Raw genomic sequence first — 18466 nt, forward strand, 5'->3', positions numbered from 1 at the left:
GTCTTTTATAAGCAATTTGGAGATCTGCTCCGTGCATCTGTCCGATGACGTCCTCATTGAGATACTCCATTCCGCAGTCAGAGCAGAATTTGGATATCCCTGGCTCCTGAATTGACAAGAAAGAAAGGCTGCAGCGAACTGTACGGAGCAGTTAGCTGATTCTACTTCGCTATTCCAAAGGACAATTCAGATACTTACCGAAGAGATGACCTTTCGCGCATTGCGCTTCCTGAGCAGAATACCAAGCTATTCCGGCTTGGCATATGTCGCATTTCTCGAACATGTGGCCACCTGGTCCGTTGAGCTGCTCTGTTGGCTTCGCCTCGACCATATTGCCAGACCCGGAGCACTTTGCCAATTCCTCTGTCAGGTCCACCCCTGTAGTTGTGGCAAGCCATTCGAAGGCTTCTCTAGCCTGTGCTCGCAGTGTATCGTTTTGAGAGTCTGTAAGAGCACAACAGGCAGCTGTATACACGATCATTTGATAGCATGGGTTTCTATCATCATGGTCTAGAGAACTCAATATGAACCCAAACACAGCCTCACGTCTCGAGCGCAAATAGTCAGCTGTAAACTCTGGTAGCGCCTGGAAAACCGCTGGGATGTCTTGCTGCGCATGCAAGCTTGCTCTTGAGAAGATGATTGTGGTGCGTTCCTGCGCACCGGTGCGATACTCGACCATATCCCCGGGATGCAGCGTGACAGCAGCTGCAACGACCCCATCGTAGGCTGCTAACCCCCAAACTCTGCCGATGGCCATACCCCCGAGATCATGGTCAATATCGAACCTTTCACGCATGGCATCGAATTCGGTTTTCCATGGGGCGGGGGAAAGCGAGTCGTCGATGTGAGAGCCGGTGAGATCTATGGCTGCCGCAATCCCTCCAATGGTACCAAACTGAAGCGTAGGTACTGCGGACGCATTCTCACATGCGACTGTCATTGCTGTTTCTAATTTAGCGAGGGCGGTGATTGGTCTAGGATGCGTCTCCCTACCGCTGATAGGCTCCCAATGCATTATCTCATTTTCTGTGGCGGTTTCTGATTCTTCGCGAAGAGGATATATCATAGTCTGCACTTCTCCATAGGATGTATCTGATCCGCCATATACTGCGCGAGGGAAGCTCACAATTTTGAGAGCCCCTGGTGTACTCACAGCGAGATGGCACTGCTCGGATTCTTCCTACACGCTGTGAGACAAAATCAATTCTTAGAGAACTCCAGTACTTACCGATCGTACCCACTCGACCGGTCTATGATAGGTGTGACTGTTACACAATCTGCCTAACAATTGTTGATCCTCTGTAGACGTAGCTTCCAGATTCCATCGATACGATGTCTCTGGCCCTTGGCCGTCATGGGTCAGTGTTGCATCGATTCTGATGATTTTGAGCTTTGTGCCGTATACAACAGCTACACTCCCTGTCACCAAGCAAGCGCCCCGCTCTTCCTTGGTCTTCCTGCGACACCAAGGGCCACACGACATACTCAAAATCCTCAATTTCGATGTCAGACATGCCGCAAGAACCGAGCCAGAATGCACCATAGGATAGTTTCCTACAGGATCATGCACTGAGGTGAGGGACAATAGGTCGAAAGTGTAGGTAGGAGCGCCCTGCGCGGCATTAGAACTCTGAACGTGCAGCAAAATCACATCATTGGCATCATTCGCGACTGCGAGAATTTGGGAGCCCCATCGGCTCTCTGCGCCTGGAACTGAGTTGGCCGGTGTACCACTGTCCTCGCCGCGGGGAACCTTGAGAGGCGGACACCACGCAAAGGCTCGTATGTTGGTTTTGCGCAGCCTCGGGCCCTCGTCGGGAATGAACGCTTCAAACTGCGACAGCAACGCCTTGTTCACAATCGCGACTCGCGTCCATTTGCCTTCAACGATTTGGTAGAAGGTCAGTATCAGGTTGGATGTGAGCACGGCCAGAGTGCACCGTCTGTACTTCGCTAGTCCTGGTGGTGACCAGGCCAGCCCAACTACTGAGCTCGGAGAGATCTCTGGTCCAATGGAGAAATTATCCCGATCTTGAGGGAATATTGTAGGCCATTCCTTGTTAGTGAAGATGTTGGCTCGAAAGCGCGTGATGTGCCATTCTGGTTCCTTTTTCGAGTGGCCAGAGCGGCTCCCTTTTTGTTTCTGGGTGGATTTTCGTGGTGTCTAGGTTGATGGTCAGTCTTCCACCTCAGGTCAATAGGCAAACAATATCATTTACCAGGATTTGAACGTACTCTCCTGCTGCAAGAGCGATTTCGCCGTCTGCTGACCATGAAATGCACTCGTAGCAGGAAGGGGAGACATGTAGCTCAACGGGATCTAACATTGCGGAGAGTCTAGCAGAATATGTATTTGCTGGGAAAGATGGATTGCAAAGCAAACGATTCAGAAAACTTAATAGAGTAGAATATCACTCCATCTTCCAGATCTCTTCGTATGATGGCCTACAGAGCACCCGTGTACAATCATAGAATTGCATCAGGTCAGTTTGTTTCCACTGTTTTGGGTTTAGCAATAGAAAAGCCTCTGGTGTGATATCGCCAAGGTCACGTGGATTACGCTCTACAAAGACGATCCAGCACACTCCGCCTGGGATAGATAAAGAGATACGGTTAGATCATCAATGAGATGATTTATTCTAGAAAGTATAATCTCATTCATCATATATATATATATACATGCATAGAACGCCAACGGACTTTGCATCGAAGCGTGGGTATAGAATCATCGCGCTGTGGCTTTTGAGGTCACAAAAGAATTGTTAAAGAATTGGAACAAAGTAGAAATATCCATCACTGGCCTCTTAGTCCACCCGGTCCAGCTTCTGAATGACCATGGCGGTTGCAGCACCACCACCGTTACAGATCGCGGCCACACCATATTCACCTGGCTGCAGTTGGTGGAGAAGGGTGACAAGAATACGAGAGCCAGAGCTACCAAGAGCGTGTCCCAGAGAGATAGCTCCTCCAAGAGGATTAACTCGAGCGTTTTCGAGACCGAGGATCTAAGTACCAATCATTAGAAAAAATAATGAACCTATCGTAGACAATGACTGGATCGACACTCACCTTTTCATTGGCTTTGATCACAGCAGCAAAGGCCTCGTTGAACTCCCAAACTGCGACCTGGTCCTTCGCGATGCCAGCCCGCTCGAGGGCAATGGGAACAGCCTTGGATGGAGCCACAGGAAAATCGACAGGATCAATGGCGGCGTCTGCGCTCGAGACAATGCGAGCAAGAGCCCGGTTACCCTGTCCGAACTCACGCGCAATAGCCTTGCTACCCAAGACAAGAGCCGAGGCACCGTCATTCATGGTGGAAGCATTTGCAGCGGTCACCGTGCCGGTGCCATCTCTCAAGAATGCTGGCTTCAAAGTCGCCATCTTGTCGATGCGCAGGTTCTCGTAACCCTCATCCCGTTCGATAACTGTTTCTCCCTTTTTGCCCTTCACGGTGACCGGAGCGATCTCCTCAGCGAATTTGTTCTCCTTCCAGGCGGCCTGTGCCCGCTGGTACGACTGGATGGCGTATTGGTCTTGATCCTCACGGGTGATGCCATATTTCTTGGCAGTTGTTTCGGCGCAGATGCCCATGTGGAACTGGTTGTAGACATCCCACAGGCCATCCTGAATCAGACCGTCCTGTAGCTTGATTTCGCCGAAAGGTGGCAACTGGCTGGACCGAGACATATAGTAGGGCACACGGGACATGTTCTCCATGCCTCCGGCAACCTGAGCCTCTGCAAGACCGAGCTGGATATTCTGAGCGGCGAGTGCGACAGCTTTGAGGCCGGAGGCGCAGACTTTGTTGACAGTCATGGATTCCACGGTCGGAGACAGTCCAGCGAACATGGAGGCTTGACGAGCGGGCGCCTGGCCCACTGCTCCCTGGAGCACATTGCCCATGTACACATCGGTAATTTTCTCGACAGGGACGCCGGATTTGCTCACTGCGGACTTGATGGCAACAGCACCCAACTGAGGGGCGGAGACCGAGACAAACGATCCGTTGAACTAGGAGTATATAATGAGTCGACGGCAGGTAAACATTAACAACAAGAAAAACCTTACCTTAGCAGTAGGCGTACGAGCACCACTGAGAATGTACGCTTCCTGAATCTCTTTCAAGCTAGGACGAGCAGCACTGAACTGACGCTGCCACTGCCGAGATGCGGGGAATGCAACACGTTTGGTTGCCAGGCGAGTAGCCAGCCCGGTTGTTGTTTGAATCGCCATTTGTGACAATAGGGGTGTATATTGACAGTTGTCTGATGCAAGAGCTGGGAAGGAGGAAGGAGAAGGAGAAGATCCGAAAGGAGAACCCCAGGAAATGAATAGATAGTTAATAATGTCTGGGGCAAGTTGCTGACTTGGATACGGAGTATGCCTCCCAATGTTCTCCGCAGAACATTCCGATTTCCGCATGTAGCCGCCCACCCGCCTGGACCGAGGCTGCTGGACAGGACCCAATCACATGACAGTCAGTCAGTGATACTGATGAGTAATTGAGTACCTGACGTAAGCTCGAAGCTAGTCTGAAAGAAGCTAGTTTCCCCGGCGGGAGAATTCGACCGGATGCTGGAACAATAATAATAATAATACTGTGTAGGTAATAATAATAATGACCGTTGAGTCTTGACAGTGATTAATTAACCGTTGACTAAGCATTCAGCAACAGCAACCAGCTGCCCGACAGAGCAGCAGCTAACTGTTAGTCTTAACTATTGGATCGACGCTCCTCTCTCCTCCCGCTCTTGTGATCGTTCCCTCTTAGTCCTGTCCACCTCAAAAGACAAGCTCAATCTTCAGATCAACTCCAACATCAATATTCATTCAGGCTACTTCAATACTAGTCTGAGACATTTCGTTTTGCTTCGAACCTTTTGAAAGTCTATTCCGATAGCTCTTATCGCCTCGACACCCCGCTATGTCTACTTCTGCCCGTCGTCGTCTCATGCGTGACTTCAAGGTATGTAGGTCAAGTGTTAATGCAGCACAACCTGGCTATTTGTCAAGAGCTGCTGTGATTTTTCCCCTCGTTCACTACCATGACCTACTCGTGTTGCTGGTGGCTCATGAGCTAACTTCTGAATCATAACCGCAGCGCATGCAGACAGATCCCCCTGCCGGAGTTTCAGCATCTCCTGTAGCAGACAATGTCATGACCTGGTGAGCGTCCCGAATTGGCTCTTGTTTCATGCATATGTGGATATTAATACAAACTCGTCCTCAGGAATGCCGTCATCATTGGCCCCGCTGATACACCCTTCGAAGATGGCACATTCCGACTGGTCATGCATTTCGAGGAACAATACCCCAACAAACCCCCCGGAGTCAAGTTCATCAGTCAGATGTTCCACCCAAATGTTTATGGCACAGGAGAGCTGTGCCTGGATATTCTGCAGAACCGTTGGAGTCCAACCTATGATGTGGCGGCCATCCTTACGAGCATCCAGAGGTATGCCCCCCGAGTCTGTTGATCTTCTTCAAACAGATTGTACTAACCCAACACTCTTTCGCAGTCTACTGAACGATCCCAACACTTCGTCTCCTGCAAATGTGGAAGCTTCGAATCTCTACAAGGATAATCGAAAGGAATACATCAAGCGTGTGCGCGAAACTGTTGAAAAGAGCTGGGATGACTAAACTTTGTTAACATGAAATGGATAGTGTATATGGTTTCCGGGGTGTCGTTGCTTTGGTCTCTTGTGAGGAACAGTCTCATCCACTAAAGAGACACAAACGAGCATGACATGCGTTGTCTTGATGGGTTGGTATGACCTGAATTTCGCCCTTTGAGTCTTTGAAGGGACTGCCACATATTTTATGACATGCACAGCGCGGGGTTTTTGGCGCCTGGTGATTCTTTATTGCTGGTTTTGTGGATAGCTGCATCACTTAATTAATTTTGCGTTGCATAATGCAGGAGCTTTATTGTTTTTTTTTTTTTTTTTTTTTTTTTAAACTCCCTTGAAGCTCGACACTTTGTAGTCGCTATTCCCCATGTCAACGTAAATATTTTCTCCGACAGACCACTAACCCAAGCGACATACCATTCAGCGATGGTTTCCTACTGATGATGCGGGACGGGGATTCTCTAACGTTCTTGGGCCGACGCCAAGCCGCATCCTAAACGGTTCGTGTCGAAGCATTCTTGCAACACTGGAGAGACATAATCTAAGATCCCCACGCTGCTCGTCTCTGCTCGACTCGTGAGTCCCATCTCACATCACGAGCTCAGTGGTGTGTGCGGACTTGATTTCTTCAATCCATTCCTGTGTCCTTCCTTTTCGGAGTGAGCACATCGCGTGTTCCTCGTTGCCGTCGTGCACGTGGACCCCTGACCCAAACAACATCCCACCGACTCTAAACAGCTGGCTGGCAGGTGTGAATATTGGATCTGAACGAGGTCCTAGGAATTACCCGCCACCCTCTGGGGCATTTCTCTTTCTCTATAATCTCCCCTTGTGGATCTCGAGGTTTGGGTTGGAGCAAATATGGCGTGAGTCCGATTTACCATTGACTGACTAACTGGGCGAGAGAGAATGGACCAAACTGATGATATTCCGGGGTGACAGGTCAACGGGTCTTATCGGCTCCAACACCATCAAGGGTTCGTATACCCTCTTCTGAAACGATTTGGGCAACAAAAATAACTCACCGGTGGTACATAGTCGTTGCGAGATTCCGACCGCAGAACAAAGTCGAACTATCGTCCGGAGGAGAGCCGATCGTCGAGTTTGAAAATGAGCAGTCATGTCTCATCAACGTGAGTCCCTCTCTAGGCAACGGGGGGAAGGGGGCCGCTGGTATAGGGGGCTGCAGCAGATATTGATCGAGGTAATAGTCCAGGGAAGGCACCGGAGCCTTTACGTTCGATCGCGTCTTCCCCATGGATTCGAGACAAGGGGATATCTTCAACTACTCCATCCGCCCTACCGTCGACGATATTCTGAATGGTTACAACGGTACGGTCTTTGCCTACGGTCAAACAGGTGCCGGAAAGTCGTATACGATGATGGGTTCCGATATCGATGATGCGGAGGGCAAGGGTATCATTCCGCGTATTGTCGAGCAGATCTTCGCCAGCATTCTCACCAGCCCGAGCAACATCGAGTATACCGTGCGCGTCAGTTATATGGAAATCTACATGGAGCGGATTCGGGATCTGCTGGTGCCGCAGAACGACAACCTTCCCGTTCATGAGGAGAAGTCGCGCGGTGTCTACGTCAAAGGGCTGCTCGAGGTTTATGTGTCCAGCGTGCAGGAGGTCTACGAGGTGATGCGGCGTGGTGGTGCGGCAAGAGCGGTGGCCGCGACAAACATGAACCAAGAATCGTCCCGGTCGCACTCCATCTTCGTCATTACGGTTACGCAGAAGAATCTCGAGACGGGCTCAGCAAAGAGCGGCCAACTTTTCCTGGTCGATCTGGCAGGTAGCGAGAAGGTTGGCAAGACCGGCGCAAGCGGCCAGACTCTCGAAGAGGCGAAGAAGATCAACAAGAGCTTGAGTGCTCTTGGTATGGTCATCAATGCGCTGACTGATGGGAAATCGACCCATATCCCGTACCGTGACTCGAAGCTCACCCGTATCTTACAGGAGAGTTTGGGTGGTAACTCTCGCACAACTTTGATCATCAACTGCTCGCCCAGTAGCTACAACGATGCGGAAACGATCTCGACGCTGCGATTCGGTGTGCGCGCTAAGGCGATTAAGAACAAGGCGAAGGTCAATGCTGAGCTGAGCCCGGCTGAGCTGAAACAGTTGCTTCGCAAAGCCCAGACCCAAGCAACCAACTTTGAGACGTACATTTCGGCCCTGGAAACCGAAGTTCATGTATGGCGAAGCGGTGAACAGGTTCCCAAAGACCGCTGGACACCTGCCCGAGGTAACGAGGCCGTTAGCGCAGCCAAAGTTGAAGCTCGTGCGCCGCGACCCAGCACCCCTTCTCGACTACAGGAAACCCCCCGATCCGAGACTCCACGACCGGACTCCAGGTTTGGCGATCGCTCCAGCACCCCTAGCCTGGTTCTCGAGAAGGATGAGCGGGAGGAATTCCTTAGACGGGAAAATGAGCTCCAGGATCAGATTGCTGAACGGGAGAGCCATATCGCGAATGTGGAGAGAAGCCTGCGTGAGGCCCGCGAGGAACTGAAGAGCTTGAAGGAGAACTCGACACGTTCTGGAAAGGATAATGAAAAGCTGAACACGGAGGTCAATGAACTTCGTATGCAACTGGAGAAGGTGTCATACGAGGGCAAGGAAGCTTCCATCACAATGGACAGCCTTCGCGAAGCCAACACCGAATTGACGACAGAGCTGGATGATGTGAAACAGCAACTCCTCGATGTCAGAATGAAGGCCAAAGAGACCAGCGCTGCGCTAGATGAGAAGGAGAAGAAGAAGGCGGAGAAGATGGCCAAGATGATGGCTGGGTTTGACCTGGGAGGGGACGTTTTCTCGGACAACGAGCGCAAACTTCAGGATCTCATCCAGCGGGTCGATGCGCTGCACAAGATCAGCGAGGCCGGCGAGCCTGTTGCGCCAGATGATCTCTCAGAGCTGCGCACCAGTCTGTTGGAGACTCAAGGGTTCATTCGCCAGGCTGAGCTCACCATGAATGACCGGGGTGAATTGGGCGAGCTGCAGGACAGCCGCAGAGCGGAGGTGGAGCAGAAGCTGGCCGATCTCGAGCGGGACTATGAGAATCTCCTGGAGCGGAACCTGGGTGAAGGCGATGTCGAGGAAATCCGGGAGCGGCTAGAGAAGATCTACGTGGCCCGCAAGGAAGCCGAGATGCAGGCTGCGGCGGAACTCCGCAGCGAGATCACACGAAAGGACGAGGAGCTGACCAAGTTGCGTCAGTCCCTTGCCGACTCCCAGTCCAAGGTGTCGACCAACGGTGCTGCGGGTAAGAACCTGCAACAGCAGATCGCCGAGTTCGATGCCATGAAGAAGTCCCTGATGCGGGATCTGCAGAACCGCTGTGAGCGGGTGGTGGAACTTGAGATCTCGCTGGACGATGCTCGAGAACAGTACAACAACGTGCTGCGCTCATCCAATAACCGCGCCCAGCAAAAGAAGATGGCCTTCCTGGAACGCAACCTGGAACAACTGACCCATGTACAGCGGCAGCTGGTGGAACAGAACAGCAGCCTGAAGAAGGAGGTCGCCATCGCCGAGAGAAAGTTGATCGCTAGGAACGAGCGGATTGCGAGTCTTGAAAGCTTGCTTCAGGAGAGCCAGGAGAAACTTACTCAGGCGAATCATCGGTGAGTATCCTTGGATACCAGGCTCATGACAAAGTGACTGACCCATTGATTGCACGAACAGGTTTGAAGCTCAACTTACTGCTGTTAAAGAGAGGCTCGAGGCCGCGAAGCAGGGGTCGACAAGGGGTCTTCCGTCTATGGATGGCAGCGGCTTCAGCTTCGGGGGTTCGAGGATCGCTAAGCCGCTCCGAGGCGGCGGCGGCGGAGGGCCAGAGAGCAGTGCTCCGGTCGCGGGAGTCCAGTCGCAGGAGAGTGGAAAGCGCACGAGCTGGTTCTTTGATCGACGATGATCCACGATTTCTCTTTTGCTGTTTGTTCTACCCTTCCTCCGAACATATTTGAAGCCACCCCTCTCTTCGTGTCTTGCCAGACAAACCCTTCCTCCCGGCCGGCGTCTCTCCTCGCTTTTGGTATACCTAAACCCTAACCTGTTTCTTCTTCTTCCAATTCTTTTGGGGCGTTTAGATATCCTCCCGCTTGTTCTGCTGTCTCATCTTTGTGATTTGGCCGATGACGAAGTCCGTCCCTCAGTGCTCCTGACGTTTCTCTTTTCCCTTTCCGTCTCGTTCCTACGTCGCTGGTTGCACCTAGATTCCGATCTGCCAGCCCGTGTTCTGAGAGACCCTGGTCCTTGGGGTCTCGAAATCTCTGTCTACCAAGACGATAAAAGGTGCACTGGTGGGATGGTGGTGGTTGGGAGGAGGGAAGTTGGTTCGCACGCGACGATACATAGTAAGTAGACTAACTTTTTCACCGAATGTCAATATGAAACATTATGGTATGGTACGGTTGGCGTCGAGTAGAAGCCTTGTCGAGCGGGATTGGCGCGGGTCTGGAAGTACGCCCAAAGTTTTCTTTTTCTTTTTTGGGGCAAGGAGAGATGATTTTCATATCTCAATGGATGCGCAGAGTACATACATACATTCAAGCCGCGTCAACATAATGGGTATCAATAATTTGCTAAACATAGGGCCCTAGTCCACTAACGTGACCCTCACACCCTCCATCCCCATAGTCGCCAGAAGCCGGTCCAACCAATCCGACGTAGACGGCTCGCAAGATCGCGTGGGGATCACCAGCGACCGCACGACCAGATCAGGCTTACCGGACGGTTTCGACGGCGTAAGCGGGGAGGAGTCGCAGGCTTCCGTCTTCGGATTGAGCTGATTGTCTGGGATTCTCCCCGACAGAGTCCGATTCTCCTCCTCGATGGCCACCCGCTGGCTATGGTCCATGGCTAGGATTAGATTGTTGAGAATGAGCAACGCGGAGCGGATGCCCCGGACGTAGAGGTTGAAGAAGCCATCGAAGAAGTGGTAGGGCACGGGGCCGATGAACCCCTGCGTCTTGTTCTGCCTCGTCTGAGCCGTAGACACCGCGACGGCGAACTCGGTGTGAATGCCGCGCAGCGTGGCCCGCGTAGCCAGGACGGCGCGCAGCAAGGCAGGCTGGGCCGCCGACCTGTCTCGCGGGGGCCGGACGAGCAGCTCGCGGACTCGTTTCACGAACCCGGGGACCTTGGAAATCTCGCTGAAGGCGCGCTCCGCGACGTCGGTGTACGCCAACGAGTCCGGGCAGCGCGCGTTCTCGGCGGCGATCTGCCTGTTGAGCGTCTGCCACTCCGGTTCCTGGAGGAGACATTCCTCGCCGGATAGCAGCGCAGCTGTCACCATTAGGCCCCGGAGGGTCAGGTACATGGCGCGGCCGAACCCGTGGAGGTGCGCCTGGGCGCCCCGCAGGCGTATGAGCGTCTTGATACCCGCGACGTGCTGTAGCCACGAGTCGGGGTTCGTGCAGTTCTGGATCTCGAAGCAGGTCAGCGAGATGATTGTGGCCAGCACGTCGTCGGAAGCCGCGGTCGAAGCGTTTGATAGCATCGTGGCCAGGCTACGGAGCGCGCGAACGTAGAAGACCCTTGCTGCGTATGTGTAACGCGGGTCATTGTGCAGGGTTCCGGTGTATGCTGTGGTGCTTGCGCGCAGTGCCCAGTCGAAGCAGGTGTTCATCGACCCGCGTCGGTTGTGGACGAAGTCAAACCAGGTCACTGGGACGCGGTTCGCGGTGCATCGGAAGTAGCAGGGGAAAGTAGTGAGCACATAATCGGTGTATACCTCGGTTTGCTGCGAGGATATCGCTCTGCTCGCCAGTGAGGGTGACGCGCTCTCATCGATCCAGAGATATGGCGTGCTGGCGGCAGTGTTGGATTGCTTCGGAGCTTCGTCCGAGGATTTGTGCAGCTCAAGCATGGTGAGCTACCAGCGCACTAAGCAAGGTCAGAATGGAGCCACAAAAACGCAGTCAAGCTTTTGGAGCCGCCAAGCCACCGGTTAAAGTGTGCTTGGTCTCCTTGGTCTCCTTCGATGATTATAGTAGATGAAGATTTACTGGTGATGAACAAGGAGTGGGAAGGCAATGATGGAGCGGCAAAGGAAAACTGGGGAAAGACACGACAGCCAGAGTTGGTAAAAACTCAAAGGAGGTAGTAGATAGCTGAGATAATCCACAATTCAATTGAATGGCAGCGATTAGGGTCATAGATGCAATCCAAACACTGACCTGGACTCAAGCATCATTACAATTGCGACACCCGTGTGGCGCTGGGGCCAGGCTCGTCATCAGGGAGGCAGTAATCCACTACTCGAAACACTCGGCACTGAAGAAGGAACAGTTTTAGGAAAGCAACGACTAATACTCTGGCTGAGTTTGGTCTGAGTTCTGAAGCAGGACAAAGCTTGCAATCTTAAGCCCAAGGGTTCTTGGGGATGAGGGGAATAGATGGAGGAATCGAATGGAGCTAAAGCACGAGCGGTAAAGCCGTTAATATGAGACACTTGGCGATAATGAAGTCTCAGCATGTGGCCTGATAGCCGTTCCTTTTACATGTTGAGAGGAAAATTGAGATCCATTTGGTTATATGTACATTTGAGATGATAAGCACGTATATTCCGGCCACTCACTCTAAACTCACACGCTAAAAGCACAATCCACAACCACAGCAACAGTAGTATCAAAATGAAACGCGGTCAGAGGTGCAAAGAGAATTGAAGGAGAGAAGCCGAGCCGGTATGACTTGCTTACTTCATGTACAGCACGACCGAAGCAAGAAGAGAAGGGAAAGTACAGGATGCCGACCATCGTCCACACTCGACAATCAGAGGATAGACGAGGCCAGCCGAAAGCAATCAGATCACAAGTTGTGGGAATCCTAGAGATATAAGCATGTATCAAACAAGATCGAGCCAGATGAGAACTAGATAAAGCCATGGGTGAGATGGAAAACCGCAAAAGGACGCCGGGTTCGCCAAGGGTGAAGAAGAGACGGATGTGTGCTCTTTTGGCGCACACCTATACCAGTCCATCGTAGAGGGACAGGGCGCTGACAATGGTCTCGTCGCGTTTGCTGCCCTCCTTGAACTCTTCCATGTCCAGGCTTCCATTCTCGTCCTTGTCCATCATGCGGAAGATCTTCTTCACTCGTTTCTCCGGGGTATCTTCGTCTTCGGGTAATTTGACCATCGAACCGACCTGCGTTCATGCACCCAGTTAGTTTGAACCAACCCATCATTCACAAACGGCATCAAGCATTACCATCTTGTAGATCGCCTCGACGATCGCCAGCATCTCCTCGTAGGTAATCTTTCCATCTCCGTCAATGTCGTACAGCTGGAAGGCCCAGTCCAACTTGTCCTCCATCTTGCCCCGCGACGTGACCGACAACGCACAGATGAACTCCTTGAAGTCGATCTGACCACTGTTATCTGAATCAAAGACTCGGAAGACGTAATTGGCGAATGATGACGGATCGCCAAAGGGAAAGAACTGCCGGTAAATCTTCTGGAATTCCTCCTTGGTCAGGTTCCCCGAGGGGCAGTCCTTCAGAAAGCCTGTCTCCCCGGATACGTCGGTCAGCGGATCCGCGCCCCTCCTTTGCTTATATAGATCGGTCGAGTACCGCCCTCACACACCTTTATACCATTGTTGGAGCTCCTTTTTGTCGAAGTGTGTCGCCTGCTGGAGCTCTTCGAGCTGGGAGGGGGAGAGCTTCGACTGTCTATGTGCGCAGAGGGGTTAGCGTCGTGGTATTTCACAAGTACAGCGAACATGTCCCCAAAGCAGAAATTCAAGCTTCAGCTGCGACAAACGATACCATGATCCCCATGAGGAAGCACCGCGAGTGTTCCATTGTTTTGGTGGGGGGGGGGGGTGGGTGGAGGGAAACCCCCCGGTTCAGACTTCCTGAGGGGGATGCGCTGCACGACGAAAAGACAGAGTTACTCACGATTTACCCATATTCGAACGAAACTTCCAGCTACTAATTCAGACCGTCACGAGTAAATACTTACAGTCGCCAGCCGAGAACAGATTTAACCAGGATTATTCCGCTATCGCGATGAGCAGACGGAACCACGGAAGGCGCGGGGTAGAACGAGGTGTGGATTGATAAGATTGTGATCATGCGCTGCTTGGCCCGGGGGAAGAGTGGAGGGACGCTAAGGAGATTCCGACGAGTCGAGAAGAGGCTTGTGAATAGTAGATAGAGGAAATGATGAGGAGACTTAAGGAAGGAAAAAAAAAGATTATCGAGGAAGATAGACTGATGTTGTGGCAAAGGCCCAGCAAAAAAAAAAGGGGGATCCAATTCCCGACGTCGTCAGTGTCGCGCAGTCCAGGAAGCCCGTCGGTCCAGAACATCTCGTTGGCTTGGCGAGGCGGGAGAACAAGAAGGTCCGCAGTTCACTACCTGCAGAATATCCAGGTTTCTACTGAGCTGCTTTCAACGAGGAAGACTATCTATCATAAATCATTGAAAGCCCTGATGGAGCTCTTGTATGTATCTGCTCGCTGGCTGGCACTCTCTTTTAGTGTATAGGTAGATATCTTCATCTCATTCATGTATCATACATTGCCTGATTCTCTCCAACAAACCCAAATTGCCGTTTTGCCTGTTCATCGCTTCCCCGTGAATTATATGTACAAGCTCCCAGGGGCACCTCGATCAAATAGAACCAAGAAGGACAAACAAAATGTAACGGAAGCAGGAGCTACTGGCTATAGCGCACTCATCAGGCAGCATACAGGATGTGACCAGGGTTTCGGAGCAAGAGACAGAACACGTCGATTCTCGAGTTGATGAATAATAATTAATCAACTGTCGATCATGGTGGTTTAGATCCAGGCATGACTACCAAGAGTGAAATCGGGCCAGACTGAGGGGACGAGGAAAGCGCATATGACCCGCTCAGGTGATGCTGGATGCAGATAGTTCAATACGAGAGGCCTAATCGACCTTAATCGAGCCGTAAATGCGTTGCACGAATGCCCAACTGGCAAGGAATCCAATGGACCCTATCCAAATGTCAGCAAATTCTCTACGCCAATGCCATATCCGAATAATGAGGACATACCAGTTAGGATAAAGACCAAAAAGCCAATCAAGGCAGAGTAGCCCACGTAGAGCACGGCTCCCGTGAGTCCGCCGAAACTCACCCGGGTGATCCAGAAGATAAAGGCGTTGACGAACACATAGAAACCGGTCATACCCGCGCCGACGAACGCCCTCCAGTGCCACCGATAATTCTCCGCGCTCAACAAAAAATAGATCAACAGCACCGTTGTCGCCGCTGTGGTCATGATCATCAATCCATAGCAGAGGAAAAGGAACCCGAACATGTAATAAATCTTGTTTGTCCACAGGGAAGTCGTGATAAGATATAACTCCACGAAAATAGCTCCGAACGGGAGAATTCCAGTCAGGAGCAGAGACGGGACCGTTCGAAGACTGCCAGTCATCGGGGGGATTTGCCGGGGAATCTGATTCGTCTTGGTTGGACCTTCAATGGCCTGGGTGAGGGTTAGCAGTGTTTGCAACACTTCCTTTTGTTATAGGATAGACATACGTGCTGCTTGAAACCGAGCCAGCTGCCTGCGACGCTTAGTGGCACACTGATGACGAACCAGATGAGCACCAATGCGAGCATCGTCGTGAAAGGCACAGCGCCACTCGATCCCTTAGCCCACACGAACAGATTGAGCAAGAAGAAGGTAGTGAAGATCAGTCCTGGAATAAGGACTGGCGTGAGAATGATATTCCGCTTCCAGGCTTCGCCGCCGAAAGACTTGTAAACACGAGCAGAGACATAACCACCAACGAAGCCAAACAAGGTGTAAATGAGAAGGATGGCGGTGGCTAAGAAACCGCGGTTGGCAGGAGAAAGGAGACCGAAAAGTGCGAAGACTATTTAGCTAGTCAGCGATCCGATGTAGGAAGAACAAAGACATTCTACTAGAACCCACCAACTGTTACACCAGTCATCATGAACAGCTGAGCACCATTGCCGACAAGTACACTCAACAGGAGAGGAGACTTGGGACACCGGAAGACATCTCCATGGACCAATTTCCAGCCTGAATCCTCTTGGATGCCATCTTCGATAGCGGCCGATGTCCCATCCAGATCCTCAAGGTTGATCATATCCAAGCGGTTGTAGCGAGCGATATCCTTCTTCAGAGCTCTGAGGAGTATCATGCTCACCATGCCAACCAGGAACACGACGAACACGGCGGAGTTGATAAGCGAGAACCAATGGATCTTCGGGTCTTCGATGTGCAAGTACTTGTCCCATCGGGTAGCCCAAGGAGTAGGAGATTCGCGCCAGTAGACGCCATAAGTCCAAGATACCGGGGTTTCACCATCTTCCCTAAGGATTATACCACTTTCCTCGGAGCCGCACTCGACCGTTCCATCTTCAAGGACCTTGGAATCCCGATGGGACTCCTGTTGAACGAGCACTCCAACGACCCGGTATTTATCTTTGCCTCCATAACCCACTTTGTGATAATCAATAACAATGTCATAATGGTTATACAGGATCGATTGGCCATCATCGTTCAGATCTCCCAGCGCAAATCCTGGACTGTAGAAGTCGGAATCCGTTTCGTCTATGTTCAATTGCGCGCCGGGAAGCCCATCCACCAACCAGTTGATGTTGTACCCCTGAGCTATCCTCCGGTTGACAAACTTCGCACTTCGAGAGTCGAACTTGACTTCGCCACAGACTGCCTTGCATGATTCATTCTTCCCCATGAAGAGTTCGAAGGGCGATGTCTGGATGCGGTCTCCGAATAGAATGCTGCCTAACGACTCCCGAACATCCTTCGGCCCACCATTCGGTCGACAAAAGTGGAATGCTGTGTGGTAATAGTCGTAAGCGAAGACGGAATGCAGCTGTTCATCTCGGTGCGCTATTCCCGGGGTAAGATGGTTGACATAGAGTGGCACAGCTTGGCCTTCATCGTACGAGGTCGGTGCTACACCTGGTAAATAAAAGGCTGCGGATAGTGACGGTACTGTGAGAAGAAACGCGGATATCGGCGATGTTCGTCTGTTGAACCGCATTGTGGACGTTGTTGGAGGCCAAGGGACAGTTGGTTCAGGTGTGTCCAGCTCCAGAATACGGGCGAAGCTAACGAAGACCAAGGTAACTCGTAGCCCATCAACGTCGTTTCGAGAAAACGTCACATACAATCTACAATCGGCTCAACGCGACACGGGGAATTGAAGGGAGCATGAGTCGAGGGAAAAATTATGAAAAAGCTACCAGCCGATTGAGAGAGAATCTTCCGTCACCGTGGGATGTTGGATGTTGGATGTTGTCTTCGTCCTGAACTTGTTATGCTCTGGTTACCTGGACTTCCGCAAGGCCAGCTAATCCGCAGTCTTGGCACACGTGATATTTGCGTTGTTAATCAGCACGTGGTGATAAGGAACAAAATATCGAAAAATTTCCCTCAATCTTTTCCCGCGCTTTGGTCCTTAACCAAAAGCGACAGCACTTACCAGCGACAATGGCAACCGCAGCAGTTCAAGCAGAGCCTTCTGGCCTACAGAATATTTCTATCTTACTAGAGAATCTCAACAATTGCCTTTCAAGCACTGGGGCCTCTCTGCCCAAAGCGACACGTGACGTTCCGACCGATGTCTCGATCGAGCCTCCTCAGGATGGCATTTCGCTCCTCGATACGAAAAATGACCTGCTCCTGTCTTACCTCCAAAACCTCGTCTTTCTGATCATCTTTCAATTACGAGAAATTTCCTCGTCAAAAGAACAGGGCGATAACCACGATGAGAATTCGATTCAGCGCGAGGAAATTGTCAAGAAGCTTACCGAGCTCCGTGTGTATCTGGACAGAGGTGTCCGGCCCCTAGAGGGACGGCTTAAGTATCAGGTTGATAAGGTGATAAAGGCGGCGGAGGATGCTGAACGAGCCGAACGTGGGGCACCAGCTACGACGAAGAGCAAGACCAAGAAATCGAAAAAGTCTGGCGGCGAAGAAGAGTCGGGCTCGGACAGCGGTTCGAGTGACAGCGACGAGGACAGCGATGAAGAGGATGAGGACATCGACGAGATGGCCTTCCGGCCGAACGTATCCGCCTTTTCCAAGGGAGTGGAGCCCCAGGCCAGAGCAGAGAGGGCAGACAAGCAAGACACAGGCGATGGAATCTACCGACCACCGAGGATCATGCCGACCGCACTTCCGACCACCGAGCGCAAAGAACAGAGAGAGCGCCGTCCACTCCGGTCGAATGTCATCGATGAGTTTGTCAGCGCGGAAATGTCCGCCGCCCCTATGGCCGAGCCCAGCATCGGCAGTACCATTGTCGCCGGCGGAAGACGCTCGAAGTCCAGAAAGGAGAGAGAGCACGAGGCCGAGCGCACTACTTACGAAGAAACCAACTTTGTGCGATTGGCCAAGGAGAGCAAGAAGGACAAAGCCAAGCGCGGTGGCAAGGAGAGCACTTTCGGAGGTGAAGAATGGAGAGGCCTCACCGAAGGCGCGGATCGGATCGCAAAACTTACGCGCAGAGCCAAGGGAAGCGGTGGCGCTCTGGAGAGAAGTCGGAAGCGGAAGCTTAACGAGGATGGACAGCGCAGCGATGGAGTGGCCGTGGGACAGATCTTTGAGAAGCGACGGAAGAAGGTTGACAGCTGGAAACGGTCATAGAAATGTATATATTATGGGCATTCCGGATGTGATCCTGGAGTTTTGCATCGAATTTAGGCGACTTGTGATTCCATCGATACCAAAAAGTTATCTATGATAGTCGATGCAATTTATTGGCTGATCAAACCATCATGAAACAATAGTAGCCCTGGATACGGAGTAAATAGTTATCTGCACTGTTTTGAGG

General features: G+C 51.8%; 8 protein-coding genes across 8 annotated transcripts, besides 2 other annotated features; 3 read left to right on the forward strand and 5 right to left on the reverse strand.

The window, feature by feature from the left end:
- Window positions 1-169: 169 nt before the first annotated feature.
- Window positions 170-2330, reverse strand: ACLA_087300 (uncharacterized protein; the record flags this gene model as incomplete). The annotated part of the gene is made up of 3 exons (XM_001268450.1): window positions 170-1183; window positions 1232-2167; window positions 2223-2330. 3 exons carry the CDS (start codon window positions 2328-2330, stop codon window positions 170-172), a joined length of 2058 nt encoding a protein of 685 aa, XP_001268451.1.
- Window positions 2331-2807: 477 nt separating this feature from the next.
- Window positions 2808-4239, reverse strand: ACLA_087310 (thiolase family protein; the record flags this gene model as incomplete). The annotated part of the gene is made up of 3 exons (XM_001268451.1): window positions 2808-3008; window positions 3073-4017; window positions 4075-4239. 3 exons carry the CDS (start codon window positions 4237-4239, stop codon window positions 2808-2810), a joined length of 1311 nt encoding a protein of 436 aa, XP_001268452.1.
- Window positions 4240-4930: 691 nt separating this feature from the next.
- ubc2 (E2 ubiquitin-conjugating protein RAD6) lies at window positions 4931-5649 on the forward strand (the record flags this gene model as incomplete). Its single annotated transcript, XM_001268452.1, has 4 exons — window positions 4931-4972; window positions 5108-5172; window positions 5237-5461; window positions 5526-5649. The coding sequence occupies 4 exons, from the start codon at window positions 4931-4933 to the stop codon at window positions 5647-5649; spliced, it is 456 nt and encodes a 151-aa protein (XP_001268453.1).
- Window positions 5650-5940: 291 nt separating this feature from the next.
- Window positions 5941-5964: a microsatellite.
- Window positions 5941-5965: a microsatellite.
- Window positions 5966-6500: 535 nt separating this feature from the next.
- Window positions 6501-9566, forward strand: ACLA_087330 (putative kinesin family protein (KinA); the record flags this gene model as incomplete). The annotated part of the gene is made up of 5 exons (XM_001268453.1): window positions 6501-6505; window positions 6582-6616; window positions 6678-6772; window positions 6851-9276; window positions 9338-9566. The coding sequence occupies 5 exons, from the start codon at window positions 6501-6503 to the stop codon at window positions 9564-9566; spliced, it is 2790 nt and encodes a 929-aa protein (XP_001268454.1).
- Window positions 9567-10250: 684 nt separating this feature from the next.
- On the reverse strand, window positions 10251-11522 carry ACLA_087340 (uncharacterized protein; the record flags this gene model as incomplete). The annotated part of the gene is made up of 1 exon (XM_001268454.1): window positions 10251-11522. One exon carries the CDS (start codon window positions 11520-11522, stop codon window positions 10251-10253), a length of 1272 nt encoding a protein of 423 aa, XP_001268455.1.
- A 1099-nt stretch (window positions 11523-12621) lies between these two features.
- Window positions 12622-13732, reverse strand: ACLA_087350 (EF-hand domain-containing protein; the record flags this gene model as incomplete). The annotated part of the gene is made up of 4 exons (XM_001268455.1): window positions 12622-12801; window positions 12865-13160; window positions 13242-13327; window positions 13620-13732. The coding sequence occupies 4 exons, from the start codon at window positions 13730-13732 to the stop codon at window positions 12622-12624; spliced, it is 675 nt and encodes a 224-aa protein (XP_001268456.1).
- An 822-nt stretch (window positions 13733-14554) lies between these two features.
- Window positions 14555-16672, reverse strand: ACLA_087360 (transmembrane 9 family protein; the record flags this gene model as incomplete). Its single annotated transcript, XM_001268456.1, has 4 exons — window positions 14555-14622; window positions 14682-15117; window positions 15174-15511; window positions 15571-16672. The coding sequence occupies 4 exons, from the start codon at window positions 16670-16672 to the stop codon at window positions 14555-14557; spliced, it is 1944 nt and encodes a 647-aa protein (XP_001268457.1).
- A 449-nt stretch (window positions 16673-17121) lies between these two features.
- lcp5 (small subunit rRNA maturation protein LCP5) lies at window positions 17122-18279 on the forward strand (the record flags this gene model as incomplete). Its single annotated transcript, XM_001268457.1, has 1 exon — window positions 17122-18279. One exon carries the CDS (start codon window positions 17122-17124, stop codon window positions 18277-18279), a length of 1158 nt encoding a protein of 385 aa, XP_001268458.1.
- Window positions 18280-18466: the final 187 nt, after the last annotated feature.

Source organism: Aspergillus clavatus, genomic scaffold (genome assembly GCF_000002715.2).
Source record: "Aspergillus clavatus NRRL 1 1099423829806 genomic scaffold, whole genome shotgun sequence".
In the NCBI taxonomy this organism is placed as follows: domain Eukaryota; kingdom Fungi; phylum Ascomycota; class Eurotiomycetes; order Eurotiales; family Aspergillaceae; genus Aspergillus; species Aspergillus clavatus.